The 24,523-nt window shown below is 37.9% G+C and overlaps 1 protein-coding gene across 2 annotated transcripts in view; it reads left to right on the top strand.

Moving 5' to 3' along the window:
- LOC135170689 (uncharacterized) overlaps positions 1-24,523 on the top strand; it is a 63,828-nt gene that overhangs the window by 12,924 nt on the left and 26,381 nt on the right. Inside the window, exon 2 of one of the 2 annotated variants that reach the window (XM_064136729.1) lies at positions 23,204-23,266. The exons of the other annotated variant lie outside the window; for it this stretch is intronic. Within the exon in view, the coding sequence (XP_063992799.1) occupies positions 23,204-23,266 (63 nt within the window). The remainder of the gene's footprint in view (positions 1-23,203; positions 23,267-24,523) is intronic. 2 annotated transcript variants of the gene reach the window in all.

The following is a 24,523-nucleotide window of genomic DNA, read 5'->3' as shown; positions in this document are numbered from 1 at the left end:
TGCAGGGATTTTTCCTTCCATCAAAGAATAAAAAAAAATATTCATAATTAAAAAAAAATTAGATTAACCTCATTATTACGCAAACCCCAAGCATATTGTTTATGATTGTCCCACCCAATTGGAGAATGCGAGAGAGCAATTGCCCTCGGACTTAGCATAGACGTTAAACCGATTGATTTATACGAGACAGCATACGGAACCCACTTTTACCCAATTGACGTTTCACGTCCCCACTGTTTAAGGATATCTTTTCCGCAAACAAGTGTCCCAATACAATTATCTCCGGCGCACTCCTGTGCCTTTAATACTCGAATGAACGGAGACCAGTATCCCATTGTCCCGGGGATAAGTCTGATTTATACCGGACAAGTGAATGCAGCACACGAATAGAAGAAAATCTTTCACCTTTCGGCGGATTAAGGCCGATGATCCGAAAGTCGGACTGCATTTTTCGGTAGATGATGCTGTTATCCTTGGCTCGGAAGATGCCGTCTTGCCAACCGAGGCTGACTAAGGGGGAAAGTATGCAGAGTATCAGCATCTGATGTGTGACTCCCACATCCTTTTGTCTTTCAGCATTTTTTTCATCGGTTATTTTCCATTTTTTCCAGTTCTGTGGTGCGTCAGGGGAGAGTGAATGTTTTTAAATGTGAAGAAACTGAATTTGAAGTGTATTTGTTCAGTGAGGATGTGGTCAATCTCAAAATAAACCTTTGAGGTTCCAAAATGCTTGATTTTAAAAAAAGAGGGCAATCTAGATAAGTTCACTTACGTCTCAGTCCAGTTTTTCGCGAATATCTTCGAATCTGAGGAAGATAGGCCAATTGTTGTTATTATCTTTGTTGTAGAACTGAGTTCGCCCCACAAAAAAGGTGGTAATCAAAATTTTGATATCTTCCGTTGGTTCTGAGATATTCATTGAAGAATAGGAAATAGTCGAAAGTGACTGATTTCGTTTTACTGCTGAGCTGCGGAATTTGAGAAATTAGAATGTGATATATTTTGCACCAAAATTGAGAATATTATTTAGATATATAATGTACTTGATCCAAAAATATTTTAGGCTGACCAGGGGGATGATAATTTCAATTTGACGCACCGATTTGAACATTACCATGAAGTTTCCTCCTTTTTTTTGGTGAAGTAGAGAACTAGTGTTCGTCACAATCTGTTACCAGCCACTTATCCCTGAATTATGATGTGACTTTCACTCTGATGTTTTCATTTGATTCGATGCGCATCAATGGACTTGAAAAAAAGTATCAATCGTGCTCGTGATTCTCCACATCACGAGAACGTGACCCGCGATTTTATCCCGTAAACCACGACCGGTCCACAATGTGATATATTTTTTCAACAATTCGTTTATCCGATTGTCATTTTGAATTTAATTTTCCCAACACATGGTCTTCACCAACAATTAAACGATGAACTAAATCTGTATTAAAAATCCCAAAAAACTATCTTGTTTAAAATCTGGATAATTTTTGATGATTTTCGTGATTCGTGAAATCGAAGGAGTAATTAATTTAATTTAATTAAGGAGATTAATTTAATAAATATTGAAAAGAGCAAAAACAATACGATCATATTGCAGACCTATAAAAGTTTATATTTATTATACTATGAAGCCATTATTTCTTGGAGAGGCTGTCTGTGTGGTCTTACGACGAAAACTCCAATGAATGTTCATTAAATAATATAAACAAATCTCTATTTAGCTAACTCACTTTACTAAAATATAACAAATATCGCGCTGTTCAATTAATTTTCCTTATCAATGCACAGATAAGCCGCCTGATATGATGTGTACACGACAATTATCGAGTCTAAACATTTCCAAACACGTGTTTAGAAATAGGCGACATACCGCTCCTTTGTTATTGGTCCATTACTGTAACTTGATGAATGGCGAGTCGCGGGAAAATTCAAATTAGATATAAAACTGAAATATTATTTTGAACATAACTAAATATGAAAAAAATCTGTAGTTGAAGAGAACAAAAAATTAATAAAACTTACAACAGAATTGTTGATTTTTTTTGTCCTGTCAATCGCCGTCATCGATCTTTGGGACAAGTGCCCTCTGGGAGACCACCGGCATTTCCTTTTCCAGAATAACCCACAAACCGATCGACAATCTCACCGTTCGATGAAAGCCCCCGATTCTCATGGGCTCGGTCGTATCTCAAGCAATTTTCAGTCCCCTATCCCTTCAGTAATCCATAAAATATCTTTTTCCCATTTTTTAATCCTCAAAACGTGATATCTCGTATCGATTTAACATTAAAAAATAGCCCGCGGTGTTGATAATTTCGAGGTCTCGTACGATATTCTCCGAGAACCGGGGCATAAAGGTCTGGTATAGTCGGTGATAATCGACTTGCGGACTTGAATTGTCTTTTCTATTGACAGCCAGCCCTGGGGCAATGGTAATGTGACATGCGAGAATAGATGGGAATGAGAAATAATTATTACACATAAAGCTGTGGTGTATCGTTTATACTCGCGTGACTCACCGGTGAATAATAAAAAATGAGAGAATAAATTCATAGTATGTAAATAGAAAGTCATGTCGAAATGTCTGTTCTTTAGTTGGAGATAATTAATGGGATTGATAATTAAATAGATCTGCGGTTTTTTTATAGAATTGTGGGAGTCAAGTTGTATTCAGCGGTTGCCGTGGTCTACGGCGCCGCCTTGCGGTGGCGTCCCTGTACTAAAGTCATCATGAGTCAGGCGAATTCACGCACGAACCCACTTAACTAAAAAACTGGCTAAATTAGATGGCATTACCATCACATTTTTATCGAAATTCTATTAGTATTGATCGATATGATTGAACGAATTTGCGCGGTTACCGCACGAAAAATTTTGTGGTTATGATTGACTATTGCCTCGGGGGAATGGTGGACTTTTACTCTCGTCCGGATAATCTCCTCCATCTTCTTAATATCAAGTTATAGCTGAGTAAATTATAACTCAATCGAGTGCCAGGATGTAAAAAAATTGATTTTTGTATTCACGAGTCGTTCGATCTATCACGTTATACCATTTTTTATTGAATATATTTTTTTCAGTTTGCAAACTTCAATATTGAATGAAGAATAATTACGTTGAAGGTAAACAAATATATTTCTGACGAGGGGATACTGAATAAGATTTAAATTCAAAGATCAATGAGTTTTAAATAAAATCGATATTTTCACGATTTTAGTGTTCTACAAATTCAGGAATTTTAGTGTAAATATTCTAGACATTCTCCTGATCTAGACCTCTCGATCCCCAGCTGATCCTGTCGTCAGATTTCTTTGAAGACTTCATCTTCGTTAAACGTCTGCGCATGATTCCTGATCAATTTTATGACAAGACTCCATTGATCACCTCAACTTCTTCAAACAATCCGAATCCGACTTTCAATGATCTCAAATCAAATCTACATCAAATGATTTCATCAAATTTCGATCAATTGGATTCAACCGAATTCTGACAAAAATCGTTATTACCCATTTCGTCAGAATCTCATCCACTTCTCTGATCCTTTTAATCCATCATCAGATCTGGTTTGATGCCACTATGATCTGAACCTGATCTGAACTTCCACTCGGACTGATAGAACGGATTATTCTATAAACAAATGTCATTGGATTGTAGATTGGATTCTACTCGGTTCACCAAATTTTCATTCGTCAACAGTTGTCGACTTTCGTCATCAATAATAAATCGTTCCATCAGTCCAGCAAGAAAAATGGATTTATGATGTTACCATTGTACTCAGATCAAGTACAACTCAGATACTTGATTCAAGTAGCAGATAGACTTGGCGCAATATTTTTTACGTGTATTATACAAGGTCTCATTGCCCCATTTCATTTTCCGGATGCCCCATGAATCATTTACCTTCAATATTGGCTCTCTCGTGCCAGATTGATCCATGAATTCTCGTCACGATCGATGAGAATGCCCTGGATCCAGTGTGAAATCACCAGTTACACCTCCGCCCATTAATTCCCGCTATTTATCTCCCATTTTTTTTCCCTCTCAACCTGTCTCACCACTCGATACTATCGCACCAACAATTTTGTAACCGATAACAAACCGATAAATTATCCGCTAATGTGGCATTATGTTGTCACATTCTATCATCCCCAATCGATTACAAAAAACCCCGATAACACATTGAGTAAAAATTACCTAAAAATTCCAATACCTCCTGCCAATTCCCAACAGCTTCCACCATAACACACTTTTTCATTAATTTCAATTGCATTCAACGAGACCATTGAATTATGCAAGATGAGTCTTTCCGATAACAGTAACGAGCTATAAATTGTCTACTAATGCGGTAATATATTTTCGATGAAAAAAAATACTGACATCGCGTGAAAATATGGCACTTGACAGTTGTAATCGCCCGATTGAACTTGTGAGTCAGGATAAATGTCCGAGAACGTGGAATCCTCGGGGTCGATTTTTTTTAACGATCGACAGAGTCTAGTCTGTCTTTTCTCACTCCTCGTGGTTGATTTATGAGGCTTAATGAGCCGATATGGGGACGATGACGAGCGGGGGTAATTAAATATCTGGAGCCAGCTAACGAGATCATAATCGATCAAAAGTGTATGTGTGTGCGGACATTTAACGTTGAATGCGGGAAAACGGGTGGTAATGCAATATCTGCATTTATGTGGCATGCAAAGGTCAATTTAGAGATAGTGGAAGGTATCTCGAGGATTCAGAGATTGTTTAGGAGGTGAACAGAATCTTGTTCAGGTTTTAATGCAATTTTCTGATGACGAGATGCAGAAACAATTCGAAAGATCTTATCAAAATAATTTGGAAATCGTAAATTTTGACGGCCAACATTGGGCCGAGGTTTGGCCGACTGTTGGTGAATGTCGGCCGACCCTTGGCCGAATGTCGGCGAGCCTCCCTTTGAACCAGGGAAGCGTTCTGAATGTTCGGTCGGAGATGATTTGCATAAACATCGATTATTTTCATAGATCGATTAAAAACAATCGATTCTCGACTTTCGAAATTGGACAATTTAAAAATACCGGTTCTTCTCCTGCAGTAATATGGATAAATAACAGTTTCAGTTGGGAAATGTTCATCTTTAGGACTTAATTCAGTTCCGGAGAAACACATCCGGAAGATCTTGAAAGAAACCGAACAATTCACAGGGAAATACTCACATTCTTTCCGCCGAAAGGACTTCTCACTTTTGTCCTACAATATCTTTATGCCACTTCGGCAAAATCTCACGAACAAAGCTGTCCGAATGAAAAGCAATACCCATAATCGTCGTTGGACTCCTAAAAAAGACAGAAAATATAAGCCAACAAATTGCCCACCCAAATAGTCCCGACTGGCTCGCACCGGCGACTTTTACGTCTTTCGACCCATAACCGTAATCAATTATCTCATTCGAGTCACTGCCAGCGTCTCTCCGCACCCCCACGGCCCTCCGCAACAGTGTAAACCCTAACTTCACCAGAAAATGTTGGAAGGCGAAAAGCAAAATGAAAAATCGCCGCGGAGGAAAAGAGATGTAAATGGCGGTGTTACCTAGCAATTTCCGTAAGCGCCGTATCACGCCTGAGATTCTCGCAACGAATCGTAAGTACCATCATTTTCTACCTAGACGTGAAAATAGACGTTAATTCATGCCCTCAGTGTGAAACAACCTCAAGCGTTGCCACATTGTTTCGCACCGTAATATACCCGGGTTTATGAATGTCCACTTCATTTCCATAATTTTCGCGTGCACATTTCAATTTTTTTGTCTTGAAAAATCGTGACACTCCGCGAATACGGATATTTTCCACTTTTTTAGTTAGCAATTCTTCAATTTTATGATTCTGTTTATTGTGCAGATAATATTAAGGGGAGGTACACTTCGGTAAAAAAAACCGTTCGTGGGTTGAAGGAACAATTAAACGATACATCATTATTATGATAATTGTTGTAATTCTCGTTGTTGTCTGTTACTATTTTAAAATGGAGAAATGAATTATTACCAGACATTTATTCTCCGGAAAATTTCTCTGTCTGGAAAATTTTCGTCTCAATCTGTGCACATTTTCTCTCATTTTTGACATGTGCCATTAATTCAATGATTATTAAGACCTCACAGTTGGCGATGAACTGGCGATATCACTGTTTACGTACAGATATCGTGGACGTCGCCATCTGTCGATGAAAACAACCTTTCAGGTTATGGTTCCTTAGATCTTGGAAAAATCCAGATCTGCCAGAAAGCTGGAGGACTCCACTAGCCCCATCTTTTTTCAAAGTACCTACATCGCACCCAAGGGGAACCTCACAAAGGTACTTCATAGTATGGGCCCAGATATGTAGGACCTCATGACACTCAATGCGTTATTATGAAAACAACCTTGTCAGGTTATGGTTTTGGGAAACCTCGCATGGCCTATTAATCTACTCTACTTACATGATATCAAACACTTAAGCCATCACCCACTGCCATATGGGGGGGGGGGAAATCCATATTGTCGGCTAGTTCAGATCGTCGAAGGACACTTAGCAACCATGACGGCGTCGAGCCACAAGTGACTGACACAGGCATTCCTCCCGCGGAGAACCTCGGGGTGGTAGGACCTCATGGCAGTAAAAATTGCCCCTCAATGGTCCATTTTCCAAATTCACAAAAAGTCGGTTATTATCAAAAACATCTAATGGAATTCAGGACTCAGCGAGGAGCCATTTTAAATGATTCCACTCCCCCCCCCCCCGGAACCCATAAAAATTCAGTATATTTTCAAGATATTTTGTGGAGATTGTGACTTTCGGGGGGGGGGGGGGGAGGGAGAGGTATTTTGAATGGTTTGGCCACTGTAAGGTCACGAGGTACACCGACGAAATACACGAAGTAAGGTTATATTATCGAGTGCATTTCGCGAACTCCAGGAGGCGTGCGAGTGCTGCAGGTTAGAATTTTCCAAAAATTTTTTTATTCTCTTACTTTTTGGGTTCTACACCTCTATTATAGCATAGAAATAAAAGTTCTTTGTCCGCTCAACGGGGTATTATGGAAAGAAGGACTACATTTTGTCACACAAAAACAACCATCAAATTAATGTCGAAATCTGGAGAAATTTCGTGATTTGAATGTAGATCCGCCTTTGAACGATAACATCGCTTCGCGATTGATTAAAAAAAATTCCATCGAACGATATTTACCACCTTTCAGTGTCAATATTTCGAAACTGAACCGGTGAAATGTGGTGATTTTATCCCATTTTAAAAAGCTTTCTTCAACCTTCAAAATCAGATCAGGAGATACTGAAAATTCGAGAAAGTCTACTTTGTCTCCGTAATCTCAGACTTAGGATCGTTTTTAGAAATCCAATAGATAAATATGGGAATGAGGACTTATAAATAATCAAGACGATACGACTGACAATAAAAATCAGTGGAAAATATAACAAACGCCGCAGGTTTGAAGGTTTTGGGGAGGATCGGAAGCCCTCAACGACATTTTTCAAAAAAAAATATATCTCAGGACTGAGACGGAGGATCAAAAATATCCTAAGGAACTTTTGAAAGATAATCATCAGGGCTGTCTATGAAAAAAATTTCATCGGAAAAGGTCAATAAATTGATGCGCACGTCAACAACCTTAAGCTCCAATTTGAGCTTTCACCGAACCTTCTCTTGTCCCTCGACAATAAATTCTACGTCTCCGCATTTTTCCAGTCCCTATCCGCCCGAAACCCTTGAAATTCCATTTTAATTTCTCCTTTCGAGGGCTTCGAAATGAATATCATAGTTCAACTGGAATTGAACTCGCCCTCAATCTCACGAACAAAAAATTCTCCTAAACAACCAGATAATTACCGTATCCCAAGTATCAGGTGGAGATAATAACCTCCTCGACCGTTGGATAGAATAAAAAAAACTGAGTTTCTTGTGCTCGAGCGATTGTGTACAAACACAATCACGTGATTGTGCGCGATCGTTGGGGTCTCGTGCCGCGTTAACCTGCACATACATCAGTCCTTGAGAGTCAAGTACCCTCAGGAATGCAACTCGCCGTATTGTTTGTGTGTAGAGTTCACCATGGAAGATAATAAAAGTCTCCGTGATTTATTATTACCATCTGTCTTTTCAAGACGTCGCAAATAAATAGGAATGACATTTTCAATGGGATTTTGCGAATTAAATTATCAGAGTTCACGATCAATTTTTCAGGGGAAATGTCGGATTAAGGGACTTGTCGTCGTAGGGAATATTTTAAAAATATATTATTTATGAAATATTTCATTATTTCGATATGACTTCAGATTGTAATATATAATATATAATATATAATATATAATATATAATATATAATATATAATATATAATATATAATATATAATATATAATATATTTGTGAGATAATGTCAATCAATGATAATTCAATCCCAACTCCTTTTCCAATTTCAAAAATTTGATTTCTGGTCTTCAAGAAATTTTTCACTTTCAACTATGATATGGGCCTTATTCCAATGTATTCGACACAAAAAAAAAATCATTGACAAAATACTGACTTCCTCTCACTTATCGAACGATATCGAAACCCAGTATTCTTCGGGTCTCGTAACACCTTTTTAGATTTTCAATCAATTTATAAGTCTTAAAGTGTTTCAAACGTCTTCAAAAAGACTGAAAAAAATATTTTGAAAGTAGTTTGAGGACCTGAAATGTGATACAAGATTAACATTCGAAATTTTTCGTCCAAGAGAGAAATTACTTTCACGGTCTTCTTAAATGTTGAAACAATGTTCATACCTTAAACTGACGTAAAATTTTTCTGGCTAATAAAGTGTGATAACAAACACGAATACTTTAGTTGGGATTTTTTTTTTAAATAATTTTAGACTTTTTATACAGCGATTGGGCGAAACGAATCTCCGATGTACAGATGAGATATTTTAAATGTTTGCGCGGGTGAAAATCGGTACATTATGTGACGAGGACGCTGAGGGGAGTTTTATCACGAGTGTGAAGTTTGCCGCACGCTGCGTCGGTACGTCAGGGACGAGGTTCGTCGGAGGCTCTCACTGACGAGAAACCGAGCGACAAATGCAGTATAATTTTCTAAAAAATTAACTGCAATTTTTCTATAATTATTCGTATAATTATAATTAAATATCAAACGTCTTTTTACAATAATTAACATTCTCATCTTGTCATTACATTTTTTCAATTTTAACGAAATTTGTTACAACTGCTCTCGAAAACTGGTAACTGGCCATTGTCCGGATGTCGATCAGTCAATCATATTATTTATTGACCTTAAAAAAACAAAAAAAAAGTTTATTTAAAAACCACGATAGCTCTCAATGTTAACAAAATTCCAAGTTCCACAACACAAACTGCTCCTCCTGCCCCTGTCTCTGCAAAAACCAAACAAATGATAAATCCTCCGCTTAAACAAATTAAAAATATATTGAATAATTCATAAACATTTCAATAAATCAGACAAAAACAAAATCTCAACTTCTAAATGAACCGTTTTCCCAATATGTCATACACTTGAGATTTTCAATTTCGATTAATTCCAAATAAAGAAAAAAAAACATAAATCATTGACAAAAGCGTGCAGACCTCCTCTCCCGTGTGAAACGATATTGAAACAATTATTCCTTACGTCTCGTAACAACATTTCAAAATTTCGAAATAATCTTTAGCTCACGATCCGCGTGGAAATCTCACGCGCCCAACCGCGCTGCCGTCTCTCAGGTACCAATCGTGCCTGTAATTTGTCGGTTAGGTCGACTTGAATTGCCAGGATAAAATAGTCTTCTTCTCCACGGTTTTCCCTGCCTTTTTGCCTATCGTGACAAACCGTGTCGAGAGCCTTTCCAATTGCGGATCTTCCACGGTTGTTTCGGCTCACCTTCTGCTGCACATCAACTCAAATACGTATGTAACTGCTACGAAGTGGATACACAAATGCGGATCATCTGATTTGCCTTTCTCAATAATCGATAGTTAATGCTGCGGGTTATACACTCCTCGGTGGTTTATTCGAGGCCTCTAGTTGTGCTCCAATTAAATACATGAGATAACCATTTTCGGTCGTTGTTCGCTGAGGATTTAGAGGGGAGAGAATGTTTAAGACATTGGTTTTGCTGCAACAGAGAATAGTCTGTGGGGATTTGATTAGAATTTGGAATATTTATGGAAAAGATGAAAATTTTATGGGGGAAAAGTTGATTATTCATTTTGGGACCGAGGTTCAGGGGTTGATAAGTTGGAAAATTGGAGATTTCAGTGGAGGTTCAGGAAAATTTCAGAATTTTTTTGCTGTAACTGAGAATAGTTTATAGTAATTTCATTAGTATTCGGAATATTCTTGAAAAACAATTAAATTTCAGGGACTCAAATTATAGTCTTCATGTTGTACCGTCAGGCGGTCACTTGTCTCGGTCCCTAAAACGAAACTCTTTTAATGATCTGAAATTAGCTTTGAGAAAGGCCTATGAAAATTATATATCGGTTTTTCAATCGGAAACCACAGAAATTTTACAGTGACAGGATAATGATTTTACCTGAGAAGTAAAAAACTTATGACGGATTAAAATAGAATATATTTGACTCGATAATTTTCGTTTTGAAAGATTAAAAGTTATTCTACTTTCCCACGAACAAACATTATTCTGCTAAAGCTCTTCCAAAATTCTTTACAATTGACGAATTTATCTGTTCGGTTTTTCACTGAAAAACGAAAGAGCTTTTCCATCACACTAGTCTTAAAATAGAAAAAAACATCCACTTCAATTATTATTATTAAAAAATTAACAAAAAAAAGAAAAACCGTCGACGATATCTCGAAATCTCTAAATAAACCCGACGATGTCTTAATTCTGTTAAATTTTGGAAAAACGAAACTTTCACAAAAAATTCCAAACATGATCCTAAATAAATATTCAAATATTTCTCAACAAATTTACAAAAAAACGAAAATCTCAAAAATCTTTTCCTCAAACGTCCTACCCATCTAAAAAAATTAATAACAATTTTGTAAATCCGTTAAACTTTTCTGGAACCCGTAAACCAACAGCTTACTTAAATCGAAAAAAAACCTCTGAGATATGTCTTAAGACCCAAAAAAAAATGTTTTTTAACAGACACGAAATCAGTGTACACACTATTTTGTCGAACTGAAATACATGCAATTGAATTGACAAAAAAAACCCAAGACAACCACTTCCAATGGTCCGTAACGCTGAACTATCATACATTCTCTTAAAATTTCATTCCCCCCTTTTCTCGTTTTTCCATAATCCAATGGTCACCACAAAAATCCCGCAATTTCGCAAATGTTTAGCCAATAATTCGACACAATTTCACCAGAATTCCCAATCACTGGCAAAACTACGACAATTCTCTCACTAATATTTTTTACCTCCCAATATTTCAAATAATCGTATCAATGTTGCAGTAGCCGACAGGTGACACGTGCCTCGCGCCTCACGTGTGGTCCGATTAGTACGGAAAATTGTGTCACGTGACACTGATATACGCCACGTGCGTTGGTGAAGGGCCTGGAGAAGGCGCGTAGGTGCCCACCGGCACCCGTACCTGCTAATTTAAATGATCCGAGATTTAGATCACCCTCAGGGCTGTCCCCCTGAACATTCTTTTCACTTAAAAATTTCAAAGGTAACATTAGAATGTACGAATTTATGTCTTGTTTTGCTATTGAATAGCGAGTTAATTGCACCGGCCACTTGTTTTTTACCGCAGAATCACGAAATCGTAGGGCGTTACCGCATAATTTTTAATCATTATACTTCTTAATTAGACATTTCTCATTTTCTGCGATATTTACGATTAAAGTGATGCTGCTCGGAGGAAAAATTATACAATTATAATTGCCATAATTAATTCATTATAATTTTCGCAATTTCATTGATTCCCGCAGTTAATTATAACTACGACGAATAAATTATAATTAGTACAATTCTTTATTATATTCACTTTGGACAATTAAATTGCCATTCGAAAATTAGTTATTAAATTTTTTCTGAACAATATTTGTCTGACAGATATATATATGATATATTAAATATTATATATCATGAAATGGGGGTAAATACTATTTTCTATGTATTACAAACAATTATTATCAAGTAATATATCGTTACTGCGATTATTATTATTAACTATAATATATAATATATTACATAATAATAAATAATAATCATTATTGTTTACTATATATAATATATCATATTTAATATGAATATTACGTATTATATAATCCGTCAAATTTAAAAAAATTTTCAAATTTTATTATTTATTTTGAATTCTATTCTTTAAAAAAATACTCGAATCACAGTAGAATATTCAAAATCAAAATTTTATTCCTCCAGTATATATTAATTTAATCACAGGCACCTGTTCTTACCTCAAAATCGTGAAATCACAGGGCGTCACCAGGATAATTCGTAATCACCGACTTATTTACATAAATGGAGAAATGAACTCCACGCATGACTCTCCTAATTGGGAATTAAGACACATGACTTAGGAGTTCAGGTAATTTTTAAATGAAGATTATGATCAGTAGGCCATACCTGGTAGTTGAGTGGCGAAAAGTATAGGTCGCCCTGTATCATCATTCATGTTATCTCATTCGCAAGATCGGAGTCAGGGCACTAAAAGACACGGGACCGCTGGTAATTGGTACTCCATTGATAGCAGTGGACAGGAAAAATGTGAAATGTATGGAGAATTGAATTAAAATCCTGTTTTGAGATTTTTTTTTGAGCAACATCGTTTAGTTGAATCGGTTCTGTCAGGTGATGCTGGGTACGTCACACCTCGGATCTTGCTGAGCTTATTATTGTAATTTTGGGATGGGATGAAGGGGGTTTGGGTGGATTGAGGGGGTTGGAGATGTTGTGAATATGGAAGTGGGTGGGACAGGGGAGAGAGTGGGAGGATTTTGTTATGTGATAACTGGGTAATCACATGGGTTGACGATAGTGCTTGGTCTGTAGAATAATTTCCGACTGTCAAGAATTTTTTGGAAATATTTGGAAAAATCAGGGGACAATCAGAGGAATTTTTGATTGGAGATATGTTTTGGAGGGTATTAACATTATTTTCCAAAGGGAAATTCAGAAAATCTTCAGAAAAAAATATTGTCTTGGGTCACAAGAATTTCTTTTCAACGAATATTGGTCGTGCGATATAGAAAAAGAATAAATTATTTTTAAGAGAATTTGTTTTTGAAAAATCTCTTTGGATCATCAAGACCCTCTGGGAATGATTATGAGGAGATTTTTTTAATCATTTTCGACAGATATTGCAAGGACCACTATTTTTTAATTAAATGTATGTGATGACTTAATCATTGACTTTGTTTTGCGGCGATTTTATCTCTAATCTTAACATCCTAAAATGGACAAAAGATAACTCATCCCTATTTTAAGATTAGAGCTCCAAAAACCCTTTTATAACTTGGAAATTACTTCTAAATTCTTCGCAAAATTTCCAATACTGCAGATCATCACTGGACTTCGAAAGTATTTCGGAATTCTAAACCACAATTTTTCTAATCTTCCTCAATCCTAAAATTCTTCATGTCCTTGAACTATTTCCTGACTTCCCCACAACGCACCTGAATCCGATGAAAATCATTCCCTTCGCCATTAAAAATCCCTAACTGACCCCCAATCTACCAACACGCCATCTTGAAGAATCTCTATGTAGATTATTAAATAATTACAGATAATCTATAAATAATCAATCCAAAATCAGTAAATTATCAACACATTATTTATAGTAAATCTATAGATTATTTAAGATGGTCTCCCGACACATTGCGAATTAATCAATAATTTTAATCTCGACTAAAGTGACTCAACCCTCTTCCCATGGAGTCCGAACCCCCCGGACATCCTCACAAATCCCCCCAGCATATATTTCCCCCCATTCCCCCCCCCCCATCACCGACTAAAATCACACACTTCACCTGAAATCACCTGAACCCAACTTTCCTTTCCCCTCAAGAAAAAAAACTCATGAATAACCGACCATAAATTACATCCCTTCGGCTTTCTCAAATTGCTGGCAATGAGTCCCCCGGGGTCAGCACTGCTTGACCCCTCACGATGTTGTGCAATTGAAATACCTCTTCCTTCCGCACATCTCCGAGGAATCCCAGACCGCCCAGAGCTCATCATCACCGTGACTTTGACACCAATGACTAAGCGATTGATTTCTCACCATCAAATTCTCCGAATAACAATAATAACAGTACGGTATCGTGTTCTCCAACTATTGCGTCTGGTCAAACAGGTACCATTTCTACTCCATCGATCACCGTGATGACCATAAAAGGACGATTGCGCAAGATCCGGTTCTTCCTTCCGTCCGACAAATTCCAGCAATAAAAATCAGGCAAAAACCATTGGAATTGAATAATCTATCGGTGAAATTGCCGATATTATGACACTAATCTTAAAAGTCTTCATGAAACAGGAAATATTCTTCGTGAAATTATGGAATATCTCGGAATATCTGGCTAATCGGAAGGTGAGAGTTGTTCCGGGGCTTTCCATTTCTATCAATCGTCGACAACTTTTTTTTCTCTCCCTCACTTTTATTTCAGGAGTTAAATATTTGTATTTGTCAAACAACCAGTCCTCAGATAATGACCAATTTGTGTTCTGGTCTAGCGGTTGAGAAATAATAGTTCATTTGTAACCAATTTTTTTTTTCTATCGACTCCGTCGAAAGTGAGACAAAGACAGTAATAAAAAGTCGTAGCATCGAGTAGTGAATTGAGTACGAAAAATTTACGTCACGATTTGAGCGAAAGCCGAATACATCGTAAGACGTACGAATCGCTAATGAACCTCTTCTCTCGCTAATTATCGGGAATTGAAATTTTGTTTTGTGCTTCAATTTCTTTGATTGGCGACGTAACGCATGGGTGATTGCTATCTCAGATATAAATTCACAAATCACTTTGGATTTGATTGCCATCTTTCTAGGATATGTAATATGCTTCTATGTAATATATGCTCTGATGAGGCTGTAAGTGTTTATCGGGAATTGGTTACGAATGCTCTTCAATTTAGACGAGATGGTTCTCTTCCGTGACGAGTGTTGGCTGAAAGCCTATGCGCATGAAGAAAATTATTCCTTTGCATGAAACTGCATACAAAAGGTGAGATTGAAATTGGGGGGAGGGGAATTCTCATGCGCGGAACGGATGGTTACGCGGGACATTCAAATTTTCTGGGGGAAATTTCAGCGGAATTTTCCGGTTTTTCTATTTGAATGATTATCGAAATTACCAACAGAAAAATTGCAGGATTCTTGGATTATCGAATTTTGAGACGCGATAATCGATTGTTATTTAATCGATTTATGAAAATAATCGATATTTATGAACGTCATATCGGTCAAATCGCTAGTGTTTGGCGTGTGACACAGGCCTTTTCAGGTCAGTCGATTATTATCGAATTTCGAGATTCGATAATCGATTGTTTTTTAATCGATTTTTGAAGCTAATCGACATTTATGAACATCATATCCGGTAAAATCGTTAGCGTTTGGCGTGTGACGCAGGCCTTTTCAGGGCAGTCGATTATTATCGACTTTCCAGATTCGATAATCGATTGTTTTTTGATCGATCTTTGAAGATAATCGATGTTTATGAACTTTACATCCGATTGAATCCTCACAGTGTTTACCACGCGACACGCACAATGTTATGCTATTCCTATTGTAAACAGGACAAACATCGGTACTATCGATATCTCGAAAGGCTGTCACGCTGATTTCTCGTTGTTCACAGCTGTCTACGGCGGGTAATTTGAAGGCACAAGTCGTTAACTTCGAAATTTTCAATCAGTTTTACGATTTCGGAACGCGTTGGCACGCGTTTGGTGTCATTATTTAAAAACGCGAAAAGTCTGGGTCGATAATCGCAAAATACCTCGTACCATTTCATGGATGAATAGAGAGTGTTCTAACGATCAGTTTTCCGCGGAGAATAATTATCGTCTGTGAAAAATCTTCCAGAATTCACAAGAATCGTCGGAAGATCTTCAAAAGGTCTTCCTGCTGACCCATAAATATTCTTCTTTTCTCTTTCCCCATCGCCTGGGGGTAGAGCTCCCTTAATTCTAAGGGTTCCTATGAATTTCCATTCTACATCAGCAGAAAAATCTAATTTTGCGAATTAAATATTCGTTTGATAAGAATTTAGAGCGGATTTTTGGATCGAAATGTCGGAAATTTTTTTCTCCAAAACAAATGCGATTCGCAAAATCATATTTTTCTCTCGATGTACCCAATTACCGATATGTAAAATAATCATAGACGACAACGTCAGTAAAAATCGGTGAAGAAATACTCAGAACTGACGACAACTCGTAATAATACCCACCACAAACGCACATCCCATAATGATAACGTTGCACCATCTTAACAGGACAATTGCATATAAAACGATGAGTGTCCGGTGGGTGTCGTCAATTGACCATCTCGTCACCAATTACCGATCCCCTTACGCCACTGGACATGACCGACAAGTCATTGTCCTCACGATGGTAACGATCTCCTCATTTTTCCATCGAAATTCCCACAAAAACGTCGGGAAAACACTTGAGATAATACAACGGATCATTGAACCGGTGACTTCCGCAATTCAATGCTCTTCTTCGCGAGAAATTATTATGGAATAACCGTCACTTTCTCTGTCGGAATAGGATTACCCAACCTGAATAGACGAAGCGTCACAATGAGATGGAATTTCTCGTCTTCCCGTGGCTAGGGAACTACTTGTTCACAGTTTCCTCGTTAATCGTAATTCTCTCGGCTCGCGAGAGCAACAATGGACGGGTTCGTTCAGGTGTGACGGAATGCGGAGACTGCAGTGAATTCAGCGGAGCCGATGATCAAATTCGATGAAAACATCTCGAATTTTGAAGTAGCTCTGCCCTTCGAGAGAATTCACAGATTATCGAAATTACCCATTTTTTTAGAGCACTCGATCGCATTTGGAATCGTAATTTTATCGTCAATTTAATTATCGCTTCCGTTTAAAAGAAAAAAAGAAAAATAAACACAGTGTTTTATGGGAAAATTAAGGTTTGAGTTACAGTTAAAGATTAAACCCTGAATTTTTCATTATTGGATCTAAAAAACAAAAACGATAATTGAATTGATCGAAACATTACGATTCCAAGTGTGATCTTTTCTAAAATTAGTGGTAGTTTTCTATATTCTTTGAATTTACTAACAGATTTGTGATGAACTGTAATGGTTTGGCGAACGGAGTGTTGCACCGGCCGATATCGAGGCTAAGCAGCGATTCGCTGGGTTAGTACTTGGATGGGTGACCGCTTAGGAACACCACGCGCTCACTTAAAAAATCAGTGCGTGGAGGACACGAATATGGAGCTCTGTCATACTGACGAAAAGGGTACATTAAGACCCTGCACTACCAGCCGGTTGTACAATAAGGGTTTTCCATGGTTTCCCTCGACCCTTGTGTAAATGCAGTAACAATTGGGGAAAAAGTTGGTCCCAAGGCACCGCAGGGAAAGGGGTGGCAAGAAGGCAATGCAAAAAGGAGGAACAAAAGAAGGTGTAATGGCAGTGAGTGAGTTAGGCAGGCAGGCATGAGTCTATGTAAAATAAAAAAGGCATTTGTAACATTAAAGGAATATCAAATGAAAAAATAATAATAAAAAAAAACACCAAGAACCACCACGCGCTCGCCCTGAAAATTACAGCTCGGAAGGCACGAGCATGAAGACCCAGTGCACCTTTCTCGTCAGTATGACGAAAGGGTACATTACCACCCTGCACTACCAACCGACTGTACAATAAGGGTTTTCCATGGTTTCCCTCGACCCTTGTGTAAATGCAGTACAGTTGGGGAAAAAGTCGGTACCGTGACACGACAGGGAAAGGGGATGGAAGAAGGTAAAAGGCATTGGCGCAGGCAGGCAGGAGTCGATGTAAAACAAAGAAGACATTTGTAACATTAAGGGCATAACGAGTATAAAGAAGGACTAACAGGTTCGAGCTATAAACGACTGAAACTCGACAAATAATTTCTACAGCTAATTCCACATCCGAAAACAGATTCTCATGGAACGTCTCATTCGGGTGCATAAAAACGATCTTTTCCGATACTTATGCCCTCAATCATCACAACTTTACACACCCCACAAAATTCCTTCTGGTATTAAATCAAAACTCCTCTAAACCTTTCCACTCCCCCCTCCCACCCTCCGGGTCTCCGTTTTCTCTCCAACAATTGCCAAATTACAATTACACTATTAAAGCAATCGCCCGTGGTAATTCCGCAAGTCGCGGTGACTGGGCCTTTGCGTCAGTGCCAGTCTTGTGAAATTTTTCGTGTGTACGTTCCATAATTCCTGTTATAGTCCCTGGAGTATATCAACCAATAATGTAGAGCCCGAAGCCCTGAGTGCGTTATAACCGACAAATTCCGTAGATAATATAAATTCCAAGATCATTTCCTCGTATTTTTACGGATCGATTTTTCTATTGAGAAAGTCAGGCCCTCCCTCTGCCTCCCTAGCCCCCACGATTACCGTTCATACGACAAATAGAAATAAAATTTCATCGATGGGTCCATTCTTTGGATCACGAGCTATTAAATCATCGAGTCGTAGAAAATAATCAAACTCCACTGGTCTTTCCTATAATTGCTCGCCGATTAATGTCTCTCATTACCGGGTGGATGATATGTAACGTCAAAACGTAACGAAATTGCGAAAATTTCGGACTGTTTCATTCCTCACGAAAAAAAGTCCTTCGACGTAAGTGCATAATTGCCTAGGAAACATCCACACGTGAGTTTCATGTAATAAATTAATCGGAAAAAAGTTTCTCGTAAAAATTACGAGAGCATGCCTAATGATTCAATTGCCGGAATCCATAATTTGCGGGGAGTATGACATTACATCATGACATCAACATTGATTTATGAAATTTAGTGTTTTTCCTCATGAGTTTAGGATCTCCGCTGAGAAAAAATCGAATTTTGCAAATCTTATTTGTCCTGAGCAAGCAAATGTCCGAAATTTCCATTCGCAAATGCGCTTTAAATTCTTGTCAGAAAAGTATGTTATTGGCAAAATTATATTTTTCCCTCAGTAGACTTTTTTGCTGTGAAACTTCAGTTATTTCAGTTTCTTTGAAAAATGTTCTTATGAATTAACTAGTGGAGGATAAGAGACTTGAGGAATGTAAAGTCCGGAAAATGCAGGAAGAAAATGAAAATCAGCAGATGCGGGATCAGAGTCAGGTCAGAGCTGCACTTTCTGATCAGTTCAGCCCAGTTGTGGGAGTGAAAAACGGATAAAAAAGGTTAATTAAACTCGATTGAAACACCTTTTAACGCACACTGCAGATGTTTATTAATACTTATCATAAATTTGTTTGCGTTCAGCCTTAAATAATTAATTGAATACGAGATTAAATAATTCAATTTTCAGGCAATTCCTGGCCGATTAATCAGCGAATTAAGAAGAGTTTTGTCTGATGCTCTGGATCTTCAGAAAATCTATCCAGAATTCCAAGAATTTCACGGGAATTCCCTCAACGTTGACGAGTATTCAATAATGAATATTCAATTTTACACTAAAATTCACGGAAATAATAAAATTTCTGTAGTTCACGCCCTAAAAAATTGGCAATTTACTTAATTTGATCAGAAGGGCTTACGTTGTAAATGATTAGATCCAGAATGGCCGACAGTGGGCCAAGACTCCGCCAATGTTGGCCTACCCTTGGCCGACTGTGCAGAGAACAGTTTTGTTCGAAAATATTCGAAAAACTATTTTTGGTTGAAGGTCTTAAAAAAATTGTTGTTCAAAAATAGTCGAAAAGTAAATTGTCGCACAAGGGATTGTTCTTCTGACGATCTTTTTGGATTGTCAAAAAGGTCCTCGGGATGATCTTTTGAAGAATCTCCCTATATTTGATGGAATATATTTCAAAGAAATATTTTTCTAGACAAACTAGCAATATTTAAACATTAGAATCCACCAGGAGACGTCACATATCACATCAGGTGGTAATTCACCACTAATGGAGCACCAGGAAGTGGTCACTGAATTTTTTTATCGTCTAAAATGCCATTGACTATTCACTCAAAATCGAAAATCAAAAAAATTCTAGAAAACTTCTTCTCAAATGGCAAAATTAAAAAAAAAATTGGAAAATCTCAGACTTTTCATAGAAAAATAAATATAATTTTTTGTTAGTCTTTTTCTCGTCGTGAATTCAGTCTAATGAAAACTGCACACATCCCGGTGAAATAGATTTCACTCATCGCACTAAAAAAAATCCTTAAATCCCCTGCTGTGAACGCATAAACCCATGAAAAACCTCCACACGTGATTTTCTCGTCATAAATAAATGGAAAAAATGTCCGCGGTTAAAATTACGAGATCACTTCTAATGATTCAATAGCCGGAATCCACAATTTGCGCAAAGTGTGACATTACATCACGATCCATAAACTCTAATTTACGAATTCTAATATCCCCATATAAATTACTTATGAGTTTTCCCGGCTCCCGAACCCATGAAACTGAAATATGTAAAATAAGAACAAGTGTCAATTGACATGTACCTTGGGTTTTTACTTCCTGCAGTATCGGCTTAATTCACCCAATTAATTGAAACCAGATATCACATAAATATCCCCTAATGTTATTTACGATTCTTTCCTTATCGCATTTTGTATCATATTTTTTTGTCCGTACATAGTGGAGATTTAATTGCCGTAGCACGCGTACAGCCAGTGGGCTTATGCCGAAGGGAATTGTAGGATTTCTGGAAACAATTAAAAAAAAGTCGAGGGGGAATGAGAGCCATTAGACTGTGGACTGGCGGCAAGTGGAGCGTGCACGATGAGCCGAGAAAAATACGTCTAATACAACTTGTTTTGTGTGCACGTACACCGCGTTATTCCACTTTTCGATCGTTTCCGCAATTAATAAATTGCGATGAAGAATCCGGTTCCTCTTGGCTTTCTACCAATAACGATTGGGTTCCCATCGCTTTATGTGAGGAACGAGACCTGAGGATTCATCGATTGTGGTCTCCCATAACAGATTCCAAGTTGCCGACAGTGCGCCGAGGATGCGCCAACATCGGCCGAATGTCGGCCGACTGTCGGCCATCCGTTATCGCTTACCAGACGCATGGGAGAGGTCTTCCGTCACCTGTAACTTCGTTATTTTCCATTTCTCTTCGAGATAAAAAAATACGTAACTTAATTTGTTATTACATTTTCCTATTTCGTTTTCTTGGCAATAAATGCGTGTACAAATATTGACGTTCAACCCAACGGACATTTCTTAACGAAAGGACATCTGCGCTTTATAAAAATAAAAAAAATGAAACCATCATTATGGTGAGACGATTACGAAATGCTAAACATACGTAAATAGATTATACATCAGGATATCAGTAATATAGGGCTATTAAGACTCGCGGAACTGGCCAGAACAGCCAAAGGGCAGGCACCGAATGATTTCGCAAGGCACGTTGCGCTGATTGATTGTGTCACGGTTGAATGATCACTCACTCGACTCCTCCAGTAAGAGAAAAAAAAATGAATAATAAACCCATTGAAAATAAATCAAACTCACCGAGTCCCGAGGAGACTCTTGAATCGCACTAATTTGGCGACTCTTCTTGACGAGGAAGTCTTCTTTGATCTAATCCTTTCGCAATCGTCAGATGTTTATTCAACTTGGAGGAGAAGAATCGCGATCCCGAGAAGACGATAATGGCGAGACGTAACGTGAGCCATCAGTATCCTCTGGGGAAGAAACTCATGACGTTGATGCAATTGTGTCTATCGTCACAGTGAGAGGACAGACGTTCGTTAGACTGACATAGGAGACATCTTCTGACATGTTCAATGGTCTAATGACTCGGAATCTGGAGGGAGTCCGTGAAGAATGAAATTTATCGAATCGATTTGCAGCGCTCGAAGAAAAATCGTTTCCTTTCAATGGTGAGAATGGTAAATCTTGTGGGAAAATCACTGGGGAAATTTGTGATTTTTAGTCTGGAAATCTTCAAGAATCACCGAAGAACTTTGGTATCACATCTTTTGCATTGAAAATAAATAAATAAATTTTGTAAGAAAATAAATCAAGATTCACATCGCGTCACGATGGGATTTGGGAGTCTTCTAGTCTCAGATCCGGGGTTTCGCTGGTGACCAAAAAATATTGTCTGGAAGATCTTCAGAAGTCCCTATCCGATCATTTAGTGAATATTATTTGGTGGAAAATTTGAACACAGCTCTTCGGTTTATCTTCAAAAATCTAATTAATGATCCTAATTAATTCAAAGGAAACTCTGTCTTCTGGAGTCATAAACATTCTCTTGTTTTTCCCTCAGTAAATGTTTTTCAAATAGTCAGAATTTAGTCTCTGGACAACAGTCCTCTAGGTCCCTCGTGCCTTCCTCATGCCAACAATAAAAGTTTCAAGTTAAAGTAATTAATTGTCTTGCCACATTTATTTATCTATTTTTACCCATATCCCAAAATTATTTTTCTATTAATATCATTTGATCGAAATCATCTGTAATTACAAATATAATTTCATTAAATAGTGCCTTATATTTTCAACTTAATTCCAAAGACTTTCCACCCTTCCAACTGTTCGCGTTTGTTAATCGTTCCGCCCAGCGAACAGCAACAGACACGTGATGTTTAAACAATTTTTTCTCCGCTTACAATAGTTTCCCAACTCCAGTCAATCGAAGGAGATTAATGAAGAATCGTTTCCCCCATTTGCGAATCGCCGTAAACCCCTAAAGGGTGTTAGTTATGCCCAGCACTTGAAGCGAGTGTTGCGTACGAGGTTTACGACAGGGTGGCAACAACCGTGGAAACTTTCCTAACGCCTTGATATGCAAATACAAAATCCTGAACCACTCGGGGAATCCAATCTTTGAATTACCGCAGAAGGCTATTATCGCGCCAGCTCAATCGGCTTTATTTACTTATGTGGCACAGACGGATCACGCGCCATGACTGACACCTTTGTGGATAACCAATACACACGTTAATGAGACACTTTTCTTAGAGTTATATTTAACCCAACTTTTACTGCACGACGCACTAATCATCGTGCGGTTTCTGTTTTTTATGTTCCAGGTAAAGAAACATTGACAGGAGTTTATGGGGATTGTGTTACTGCTGGTGGAGGTGGAAGTCGAGGTACAGATTGGATTGCAGAATTGCTAATAATGCGTTTGTTCGGTGTATCTTGACGGTAATGTATTGCTTCGGGGGTATACGATGAGAAAAATTGGATAACAATTGGCTGAAAATTTTAGCATCTTGAGGAGAGGAAAAGAGTGAGTACGTTCGAGTGCTGCTGTCAATGGTGTTTGTCTGGATAAGAATCTGCTTATGTGTAGGATCATTGTCAATGATGAGGATTGCTAACAATTTATAAATGTGCTTCATTGAGAACTAAATTATAATCTAATAACGATTAACAAATGGAAAATAACAAATGGATTGTGACCCTTAGGGGGTGGGACGCCATTTTAAATGATTTGGCCACCATCAGGTCCCGAGGCACCCTGCCATAATCCACGAAGCATCCTTATATTATCAAGTGCATTTCGCGAACGCCAGGAGGCGCCCGAGTGTTGGAGGTTAGAATTTTCCGAAATCTCTGGTGAATTTTCGGATTTTTCCCGAGTACAAAATTCACTCGCTCCAGGGCTTTTATATTTAAGACTAGAGAAAATGTTTTATTAGTTAATTGTCGTCAGAGCCTTCTCCGTGGGACTTTGTAATACTGAACTTCTCCAAAGGGATGTCCCCAAAATCATGTAGTGACCAGACATGATCAAGATGGAATTTATCAGTGAAGATTCAGGGGGTGTAAAGTTTATTGCCCTCTCTAAGTAGAGGTGAATCGGAGCCTGACTAGTAATTTAGTGTTTAGTCTCTTCTAAGATTTCATAGAGTGTACAGTGGCCTCTTGACAAGTAGAGTCTGAATAATATATTAAAGTTTAGTGTTGAAATATTAACTGTGTGTTTTCCATCATTTTTGTTCCTCATATTCGAACAATCTCGTTCATTTTCGTATTTTTTGGGTTCGATCCCTCGATTATAGCACACAAACAAAGCTGTTATGTCCGCTAGACACCCAAAAAAAATCCCAGCGTCCTAATACTCTTTATTTCACCCTCCCCTCCCCAAACTCCCGATGCGCCACCACGTGACGACATGGGAAAGCACAATCAGCTGAGGTGGCGTGCAGCACGCGTCTTCGACATCGTCTCTAAACCCGTAAATTCTATTCGGAAACTATGCCAGTGGAATAAATTTTGTGGAAAAATTATTAGAAAGTTTAATATGAATCCAATAGACTTCGGTATGGTCTTTCATAAAATTTTATCGCGCATGTCCCGCTCGCAAAAATTATTTAATTTCCAAATCCACCAAATCTTCGCGG

Source organism: Diachasmimorpha longicaudata, chromosome 17, assembly GCF_034640455.1.
Source record: "Diachasmimorpha longicaudata isolate KC_UGA_2023 chromosome 17, iyDiaLong2, whole genome shotgun sequence".
Lineage (NCBI taxonomy): Eukaryota > Metazoa > Arthropoda > Insecta > Hymenoptera > Braconidae > Diachasmimorpha > Diachasmimorpha longicaudata.
Note: the sequence above shows the minus strand (reverse complement) of the source record. Positions and strands in the feature narration are given on the sequence as shown.